Genomic DNA, 11,359 nt, shown 5'->3' with positions numbered 1-11,359 from the left:
GTATGTGTGTGCAGAGTTAGGTAGAAAAAGAGAACAGAGTTCAGAGTTCTGAATTGGTCTCCCTTAATCGATCCTCATTCGGACTGGAAAGCTTTCATAAGCGTGTTCTTAGAAAATGACACATGACAGAGATGTACAGTGAGCCATTGTGTATAGTAAGAAAATGATATATCAATGCATGTAATGTGGATATCTTTTGACATTTAGGAATGTAATCACTGCTTTTTAAACGGCAGCGACAACAAACATTTCTTTGCAATTTATGAATCTTTAAACCTATCATAATTCCAGCTGACGTTCAAAAGAGATGGGCTTTGTAGAATTGAATTGAAATGGCATATAAAGCAAAATTATAATATGTAGAAAAACACACAAAAAAAAAACCAAACACAGGAAATACAGTAATGCTTTTATGAACTGACAAGAAATGCAATCATGGCAGAAGCTGATATGTACAAATAAGAAATTTGAGGGATCCCCTATAAAAGCTCGGCTTTGAGTAAAGTCGTGGACTGCACATCTCGAAGGAATGAAAGTACAAAATATAAAACTCAACTCACGAACGAATAAACATAACATTTTATAGATACAAGAGTAGCTATGAAAGGAATCAAATAAATACAAAATCTACAAAACTACATTACAGCCTGTAAAAGAAGAGAGGTCGAACCTTTGGACTCGAGTATTGTGTGTGTGTGTGAGTGTGTGGTTTTTTTTTTTAAACTTAAACTTGAATTTGAATATTATTCAGTTTCATTTATTTATATTTTACAATAACAAACTGAAGACAGTCAACGGGTACACAGACAAGCAATACATAACATATGATAACTACAAATGAAACATGGACCACAAAAGACCAGGTGTCTTATCAGTGTACTTACCAACAAAAACCGGAAGGTAAAACAACCCATTGTTTATGATCACAGTATAAAACAGATGAAAATATTGCAAAAAACAGGTACAAAACAACATTTTAGTTACAGAATTAAGTAATAGTGACTCTATATGCCCGCAGAGAAAAAAAACCCCACAGAATTATCTTTAATCTTCGTATATTCCATTATGGAAAATCTACCCATGTAACCAATATCTTTTATGATTCTTCTTAAAGCTATTAATAGTGGGAGAATTTGTAATTGTATATGGTAAAGAAATCCATAGTAATAAGGGTCCAGTATGTCTGAGTGTGTGCATTATATGCATCTGGGGTGGTAGAAGGCTTTATAGCGATGCACCCCGTATTTTTTCTTGGGTGTGTATAATCTGTAATACATCTTACCTGCTTTGAACAAAAATGATATCTGTCACCATTTCGTGTGTTGTTTAAAGTGCCCCTGAAATCCAAATGCATGTTGATTTGTGTTGATTTATGATACCCTCAACATCACTTTTGCGGTGAAACGAATATCTAGAAACATTCCGTATATTTTTAACGATTCTTTTTCTTTTATTTTTCTTCAGATTACTTTGGAACGCCCACATAAAAAAATACTTCCAAACCAATATTCCTTAGATGACCTCATCTGTCAATCATTGCTAAAGTACTGAAATGTTTAACAAAAGACATTGGAATGCACCTTCCCCTCGACTCAGCATAACTTGCATGTTTCTGTGATATTAATGTGACTATTAAAACAAAAGACATGGCGAGGGAACATGCAAGTTATGCTGAGTCGAGGGGAAGGTGCATTCCAATGTCTTTTGTTAAACATTTCAGTACTTTAGCAATGATTGACAGATGAGGCCATCTGAGGAATATTGGGCCGAATGCATAAAACAAGCAATTGCTTCAAGCAAAAGCACAAGCTCGTCTAGCAAAAGGTCTAGCTCAAGCAATTGGTTAAATCCATACGCATTAACTTTTGCTTGTTCTCATACCTTTTGCTTGTCCCGCACAAGCAATTGCGCACACAAAGACGAGTGTGACGGCATGTATTTGAAAGGGCATGTGTGTACGGAAACATCTCCTGACATAGCAAAGGAGCTATGAAATGACACTCATAAATGCACACCCAGACCCACACACACATCTATACACACACACGTACTGGCTGATTCCCATCACTGCTTATAGTAGCCCGGATGTTCCAGATCGCACGTGGAGCGAGGTCTCCTTGTTCTCCACCGAAGTCAGACATCCTACCTGTTTTTCATCACATTTGCCTGCTAACCACTGGACATTCCCGTTGTTGAAACAAAAAGTTTCTTACACTACTAAGGAGTAATTTCTTCTAGAGTTATACCACTCCTGTGTGGTCTTTCTTTTTTTAATATGAAAAATGATACTTAAAAGGGAACGTCCAGGTAAGCAAAAGCTCAAGCTCATTTTACAGAGCTTGGAAAATCGTAAGCAATTGCTAGCAAGAACAAGCAAAATGTATGCTTTATGCATACGTTTATAAGCAAATGCTTGGTCTCTAAGCAATTGCTTGCGGGCAGCAAGCAATTGCTTTTTTTTTTGTGGGCGTTCCCAAGTAATCTGAAGAAGAATAGAAGAAAAAAAAATCGTAAAAAATATATGGAATGTTTCTAGATATTCGTTTCACTGCAAAAGTGATGTTGAGGGTATCATAAATCAACACAAATCAACATGCATTTGGATTTCAGGGACCCTTTAACTATGATTCTGATCACGAAATTTCAACATTCCAGAAAACATCTTTGGTAACGTATTCATTTTGTATGTAACATATATATAAGAATATCAAACTTACTGAATTGATATACATTCAAAACATTCATTTTCAGAAACAAAGATATTCAGGGCGCTTTCTAACGAGAGTTTGTACAGTTTCAAATCGCTCTATTTTGAAGGATAAACAATAAACGTGTCACGTAAATGTGGGGGATAGCTATTTGCCCATACAGCATATAATCATTCAAATGAGATAAAAGTTATCTGCTACGTAACAAAATCAAAACCTTTATAGGTAGTTAACAAAATACTCTTTATCATATTAATGACTCCAACTAATATTTCTCATGGTTATTTGTTTTTTTTTTTCCAGTTCAAATTACAGTCAATATAAACCACTAGAAATTGTGTACATTCCACTCGAGATAAGTTTACATCATTCTTTTTACATCACAAACTTCGAATTGTGAAATCTTTTTCTTACTTTTGAAAAAAATACATAGAATTTGATTTTGCAAAATTTACAATCCATTTATTATCTCGAAACCACTTTGGCAAACTGAATAACTCATTATTCAAATCTTTCATCACCTCATTTAAATCAAAATGAGAAAGAAATAAAGTAGAATAAGCGTGAAAAATGAACTTTAAAATACGTGATATAACAACTACCCCGTAAAATATCACAATGTATCCAATGTATCTTTGTAGTATAACGTAACTTGTGTCCTATCACTACTATTAAAATAAATTCTGAACCACTTTTAAGAAAGACCTCTGATACGATAACAAGCAAGCTGTTTAATAAGTATTTCATGATTTATCATATCAAAAGCTTTGGACAAATCGAGAAAAACACTAATAATATGACAATTATCATTTCGTGAAGTAAGAATGGTTTTCCGGAGATCTACAAGGGCCCATTCTGTTAAAAAAGTAGTGGAAAATTATTTTTGAGGATCACATAGAATATTATCATGTGACAAATATATATATATATATAGATATATATATATATATATATATATATATTGTTACGGTCAAGTTCACACAAATGAATGCAAGGCGGTCACAGTGAATTGAAATGAACAAATCTTCCGGAGCTTTATTAGGAATTAACTTAACAATCAGTTTCCCACCGGAATAATGATAATTGTTCAAAACATTACAGCGAAATTAACCATAACAATTGAATGTTAGATCGGATCGTTTCAACGAAAGATAATTTAAGACAGATTATGTGATACCTGGCCAGGGTTTTACCCTAACAGAACCAACGTCGGGGCCCAACTCATCTGCGACGTGACGGGGAGGCGACGCAAGACGCTATCACGTCGAGAGCGCGTCGATGCACGGGGACGTCGTCGAATCAGCGGGCGACGCTATCTCAGCTTGCAGCTCCGCGACCACGCCGGGCAGAAGGGCGTTGGCCGCCAGGTCCGAGTTGCCACTCACACAGTCTCGACGCCCTGGATCGACCTCGGCGTGGCTCCCCCTAGTTGCCGTGTAGCAATCACAGGAATCACAGGTGGGCGTTGGCTCCAGACCTCCTGGTGGTTCGCCTTGCCAAGTCAACGAGAACCTATCGACGCTGTCGTCGTCGAAGGGAAACGGGCTAGAAGCAGGTTGGCATCTCCTGGATTATCCTGCTGTTTAACACTTTAACTCAGTCCGCAGGATACTTGTCTCAGGTAGAGCACTTTCGCCCAAGACCATGGACGGGACGTTGAGAAAGTTATAACGGTCCTCTCTAACCGGAGTCCGATTGTCGACTGACACGACCAATGTATTTTTAACATGAACATTATTACATACATGGAAAATTCCGTCAGGCACGGAATCAGCTTAATATATTCATAACATTAAACTCAACCTGGGCGAAGTGCATAGGCTGCAGTTCAAAACGAATGACTCAAAAGGAGATTACGTAACTGGTGGTGTTTACAAACATTCGCGATCGTGCACGTGTGATCGCATACACATGATCATAAAACCTGAAAACCACATTGTTAAGTGATTACATGGGCAAATTCGTAACAATATATATATACATATATGCATAAACTGTTATATGTACCATATTTCGAGGATTTTTTTTAAACATCATGGTAATTTTGATACCGGTCGATATTTTTTTTTTTTTTATGAAAAACTAAATACATGAGTAAAAGGCTTCAACAATCAATACATTACATTCTTAATCAAAAGTATCGATATAAATTATTCTCAATTCCAGTACTTACTGAATGTTTTATCCCTTTAAAATTTTTCTCATTCAATTATAATTTGCCTGTTATCAAACTATACAGCCAATGAATAAGAAAAAAAATGGCAAAAACAAGAATAATATAGGCAAATCTATATGCAAGGTGGGAAAGCCGAACAGAAAACTGTGGGAGGAAGCTTCTAAGTTTTCTTTTACGTAAATGGAAGGGGCGTGTTTGGATGCCATATGATTGGAGGTTACCCAATGTTGTGGACCATTAAACATAACGTCTTCTGTTTACTTTCAAATTCCGTGACAAGGATATGTGATATTCAGTAGATTGTCTGGGCGGATACTAACATGGATCGATATATTCTAACCAACATTAGAGAAAGATATTTGCGGCAATATGTTGATCAAAATTATATTTCTACGTTACTCATTTCCTTTCAGTAACTGACCCAAGTTATACAAAAGTCAAAAACAATCAAAAGTCCAGGCGGATGCCAGCCGTGTGAGAGATATTGTCGAGGGAGTATGTTATTTTCATATGAAACCTAGTAATGCATGGGAGGTACATGGTATATATCATTTTCTTTTTTCACGAAATCCAAAACACAAAGTTTGAATATATTTCATGGGATTGCCAACCCCCCCCCCCCCAAAAAAAAAAGTCCTATGATGTATCCATTTTATGATTACTTTAGACAGAGCAGATAACAAAGAAATTGGTTGACGCTTAGGCACAACAGAAAAACCTGATAGAGAGATATCTTCGTCGCGACGATGTCGCATTGTGCGTGTTTGATGATTTGCATGTGAACAGGCGTCACGTGCATATGAATAAGCAACCGTGCATATGAATACACGTACTTTCTTTTCATACCTTTGTTTATTCGTCCCGACGATAAGCGACGATAGAGAAAGGATTCCCTTTCACTAATCGTCGCTCTTCGTCCCGACTTACTAGCTATTTTCAAAGTTCGGCTTCTATTGTGCCTTGCGTTTCTTTTGTTAAAAACGTCGCATATCGTTCCCGACGAATCATTGTTCAACCGTCGGGAAATGTCCTGACTATATGGCTTCGTTTCAACGCCGCTTGTGTTCAAGTTTATGTTTTGTTAAGCTTTACTTGTCACAGCATAAAGCCTATTATCCGTGTGATCTAAAACGTCGCATATCGTCCCGACGAATTACCATTACTGTACCACCGAAATTCAGTCTCTGTTCCATCGTCGAGCAACGTCCAAAACGCGTGGCTACAGCTAATCCGCTGGGTGATGTGATTCGCAATGCCGAGTACGATAATGGATGGGAAGTTTTGTGTTTTCACGAGAAAAAAAAATGTATTCTCGCTGCTATAGATAATTGTGAATAACAGGCCGACTTTCCGTCTTTTGTGCAAATTCTATAAGTTATGGCGATATGAAAGGAGCCTTGACCGCAGTCGGTAGACATTGAATTTGCATTATCTTGTCTTTACGCGTAGCAAACACGGCGGAGAGATTTTGTCCGGTGTACAAACGAAAACTTGACCATCGTTGCAAAACTTATTTCATAGTCGCCGTTCGTTGTCAAACTCCGAAAACTTCTGTCATATTTTTTGCTGTAGAATACATTGATTTTTTTTTTTTGTTACTTGACACAACATTGAATATTTAACAACGTGTTTACCTATTTATTATGTTGCGGCATTTACTTCAATTGGTCGTCGGCCTTCGCGTGGTTGTATTAATTGTTACAGACTGTTCATTTATGTTGTCTTGTAAAATTTTAGAGCGGGCGGAGAGATTCTGTCCAACGTTCAAACGGGAATTCGACCGCAGAACTTGTTTTAGCTGTCAATCCTTGCTGACTGTTCTCATGGTTTGTTATGCTAAAAAAGGGGTATCGATTTCATGTTGTCAACATTATACCATAAAAATGCCAGCTGCATTCGCCTTTTAACTTTTCTGTAAAGGCGGATTTTTTTTCCCACCCACATTGCGCCGCACAGAAACTAGCGCAAACAGATAATTATGCGAATGTTTTCACTTGTATTATGTTTCAGGAGATGATGTCTTGGTTTCGGGCCGAGTGCGAAGAATTGTAAGGAAACTTGACTGTTATCGATATAATTGTTACGCTTCAGGTGGAGAGATTTTGTCCGACTTCCAAACGGGAACTAGACTACCATTGATTATTTCAGTTGGTTGTCTTTCTTTGTTAAACTCCGTTAACTTCTGTCATTTATGTAGCTGCATAGAATACATTGATTTCTGTGTTCTTTAACACATCATTGAATCAAATCTGTGTATTTTAATACCGGATTTACCTTTTTACTTTGTTGCGGCATTTACTTCAACTGGTCGTCGGCCTTCGTCACGGTTGCAATATAATTGTTAAAATTTATGTCGTCCTGTAAATTTTTAGAGCGGGAGGAGAGATTCCATCCAGCTTTCAAACGGGAATTCGACTGAAGAACTTGTTTTAGCTGTCCATCCCGCTTTTGTCGATCCGTGTTTACTGTTCTTATTGTTTGTTATTCTTAAAAAAGAAACAAAACAAAGACAAAAGATTTGATTTCATGTTGTCAACATACCATAGAATGTCATCTGCGTTCGCCGTTTAACTTTACTGTAAAGGCGGTTTTTTTTTTTCTCGCCCTCTTTCCGATGATGAAACTGCAATACTGAAGCTGTACTTTTTTACATGTTTGTATTAGTTTCTTTTTGATAGCAGCGGAATAGTGTGCAATGACAGCCGACTTATGGGGGTTATCATAATAAGTTACCGAGTCTTTTACGATACACTGTTACCTGTAATCTTTAATCATAATTTTGCGATTTTCGTCTCTTGCGTTAACTTTCAGTATATACATTATGTATCAAAATGGACTGCGCCATTTTAGAAATTAAATAGAGTTATTCTTGACAGCGGTTTGTTACATTAAACATATTGTTACATTAAACATATTCAAACGTCGCATATCGCCCTGACGAATTGCCATTATACTGTACCACCGAATTTCTGTCTCTGTTCAATCGTCGAGCAACGTCGCAAACGTGTGGCTACAGCTTATCCGCTGGGAGACATGGTTCGCAATGCCGATCACGATAATGGATGGGATGGGTTTTTTATACGTGTTTTCCGCTAATGTATATGAAGAAAGAGCATTTTTTTTTGCTTTTTGTTATTTTTTATCTTTTGTGGTGATGGTAGCTTCATCAAGGAGCAAGGAAACTAGGCCGTTGTAATATTATTGATTTATGTCGTCCTGTACAACTTTAGAGCGGGAGGAGAGACATTTTCTGTAGCTTTCAAACGCAAATTCGACTGCAGAACCTGTTTCAGCTGTCCATCCGGCTTTTGTCAATCTCTGTTACCTGTTCTCACTGTTTGTTCAACTACAAAAAAAAAAAAAAAACCACATAAAAAGAATGTTTCAGTATATGATGTCTTGGTTTCGGGAACAAACAAACAGCAACGACAACAAAACACGAAATTGTCTTTCCCGGCCGAGCGCGAAGAATTGGTCTCTACAATGGTAGATAACGAGTAGTAGACGAGTTGTAAGAAAACTTGGCTGCTACTAATAGCGTTATAACATTATTACAATGTACTGTCGTTTCTCACCTCTTGTTGAGTTACGATATCTTCCGTTTAATCACACTTTATTCGTTTATTTGTCTCGCACAGTACATGCATTTTCTTAACGGCGATTTCTCTTCTTTTTTACTGCATTATTGCAGATTAATACCAGACGCTTCGATGTGTTGTGTGATTATGTTTGTGTTGTGAAGAGTGTTGATACTTCGTGAAATTTATTTTTTATCTCGAGTGATTATGGTGGTGGAGTTTCTAAATGTTGATAGGACAAGGACAAAATGATCTGAGTGATGGTGATGATGATTTTTTTTTTGGTCCCGGTGTAAAATGAATGCTGGTGTAAGAAGGACGGCTAATGAATGCTGAGCGTACTACGGTCGTGTCCTGTGTTTGATTTCTTTTCTCCCTCTTTCACTCTTCTTTTTCCTCCCAGGAATGACAAAAAAAAATAAGGTCTGTACACATCACAACAAAAAGAATCACGTGCTTGCAACCTTCGTAAATTTTCATTACCAACAAAGAATAAAGAGAAGAACATAAACACGATACTATACAGAAAAAGCAAAAGCGAAATCCTTGCTGAGAATGTGAATTTGCGCTGCTATATTGTGAATAACAGACTGACTTTCCGACTTTTGTGCAAATGGTAGTCACGGCGATATGAAAGGAGGCTTTACCGCAGTCGATAGAAATGGAACGTTACCAATCGTTGCAAACGTGATTTCAATTGGTCGACATTATTGTATTCTTTTTGTGAAACTCCATCAATTTTTCTCATTGTTGTTGCTCAAAAATGCATTGATATTAAGTTTATATTCTTTTCCACACCATTGATTCAAATCGTTGTATTTTAACATCGTGTTTACGTTTTTATTCTGCTGCGGCCTTTACTTCAACTGATGGTGGCCTTTGTCTTCATACTCATACTCTTATATATATCTCAGACCATCCAATTACAAACATTTAGCTGTCTTGGACATCGCGCTTGACTTTATATAATATTATATAAATCTATTGTGTAAGCCCTATATTTTATATGTTGTTATATATTTGTTATATGTGTCGTCCTGTAAAAACAGCTGTCAAAGGGGAATATTCTACTCAACCAAAGATATTGATTTAATGGTGTTAACATACAATATGTACATTTTTTGCCATTGTTGCTGTAGTTTGATATCAAAACAAGTATGTTTATGTATGTTTATGCATGTTGGAGTGTGTCTTTATTACATATAGTTATTCTTTCTTGGATTTGTGGTGGCTCTGAAAAGAGCCGTTGGAGTTGCAATTTCACTGCAGTATGGATTCAGCGTTGATGGACTTTCCGTCTGTGATCATCGACGTCCTTTCTACTCGTGAACACGTATCTGCATCCGACGACAGGACAGCGTCCGAGACCCTTGGCGGCAAACTGGGGCAGGTGCTCACATGGCCTGCATCTCGGTGCCGATACCGCCTCCAGGAACGTCATGAAGTGGGATGGATGAGCGGGAGACGGTAGAGGGGATGGAAACATTCGGAGAATGTCCATGTCAGCAGCAGCCAGAAGAGGGGGATTCGTTGAGCAGTGTAGACAAGAGCTGCGCGTGCACTTGGTGAATATCGTCGTCCCGATGCGCTTGTCTATGTGGCCGGAGACAAAACTGTAGTCGTCGATGATGTCACTGTTGTGGAGGCGGCGCGCAGATGACCCGACTACTTCTTTGATGTGATCGAAGTCATGGCCATAAGGATGAGGCTGGGCTCCGCTGGGCTCCACTTCTACGGAGATCTTGCAGCCGGCGAAGCGAACGTTTCTCCAATGAACTTCCTTCACCGCCTCCATCGCTGCGTCAAAGACAAGGTCTTCTTTCCTCTTCCGTTCCTCTGCAGGAATTCTCTGGCGGCTAGGTGGGATGTCTTCGCCAGGGAGTGTTGCTGGCAAGTACACGCTGGTCAGCGCCTGGGTGCAAGGCGCCCACAAGTGTTCTACTGGATTCAGCGCTGACTCCCCGGGGCAGTAGCTGGTGACAATGAAGCAGTCCAGATTCATATCTCTGAAGAACCGCCCGTAGTGCAGTTCGTTCACGCCGTGGCTTGGATTGAAGTCCGGACCGCCGTCTACGAGTAACACCAGCAGGCGTCGTCCCTCAGCGACACGGGCGGGGATCCGGAGGTGATGGACCAAGTCGTTTAGATGAGAGGCCACATTGTTCGGCGAGTGTGGGCTGCGCAACACGACGGTTGCGCGTCCTTTACCAGGGGTGACGTAGTGACTGCGGCCTAGGGGGTCGACGGTGAAAGCTGGTATGGAGGTAGGAAGGAGTTCCAGGTACCCAGCGGGAGTTAATGAATAGCCTGGAATGGGAAAATCATGGTCCAGATATGATGGACTGTCGTTGATGGGAAAGAATCTCCGGATGGTTATTCGACGATCCACTGCTAGTGTATCATCGCCAACACGAATTTTGTTTTTGTTGTCGGCGGAATACACCAGCGCCCGACTGCCCAACTTCGCGGCCATCTCCAAGCAGTAACGAACACGAGCAGCGTAGAAATGACTGTTGTCGTTGTGCTTGCGTCGTCCGTTGTCTTTGGGAGGAACTCGTGCCTGGATGAGAGACTTGTAAGACGCTGCAGCTCGCACGCCTCTGTTTGGGGGCATCATCTTCCTGGCGACGGTCTGGGGATCCAGCTTGGGATACTTGTCGCGAAGTCCTGGGACAGTGGCCAGTAGGTGGTCTCTTATCTGCGGCAGACTTGATCCGCACGATCCACCCTCCTCACGTCGACGTCGATGTGCCTTGAACCCGTTGCTCTCGATGAACTTCGTAGCAGTAGGCACGAACTCCGGGAATTCTTCGTGGGCAGCAGGTCGACCAGGGCGAGAACGTTTCACCGTTGGCCTAGGTACGATGTGCTGAGGTCTCTTCCTCTTTGGTCCCTTC

The 11,359-nt window shown here is 39.6% G+C and overlaps 1 protein-coding gene across 1 annotated transcript; it reads right to left on the bottom strand.

The window, feature by feature from the left end:
• Positions 1-9,738: 9,738 nt before the first annotated feature.
• On the bottom strand, positions 9,739-11,079 carry LOC140228771 (uncharacterized). Its single transcript, XM_072309047.1, has one exon. The coding sequence runs from the start codon at positions 11,077-11,079 to the stop codon at positions 9,739-9,741; it is 1,341 nt and encodes a 446-aa protein (XP_072165148.1).
• Positions 11,080-11,359: the final 280 nt, after the last annotated feature.

Source organism: Diadema setosum, chromosome 5 (genome assembly GCF_964275005.1).
Source record: "Diadema setosum chromosome 5, eeDiaSeto1, whole genome shotgun sequence".
In the NCBI taxonomy this organism is placed as follows: Eukaryota; Metazoa; Echinodermata; class Echinoidea; order Diadematoida; family Diadematidae; genus Diadema; species Diadema setosum.
This window is presented reverse-complemented; position numbering and strand designations above follow the sequence as displayed.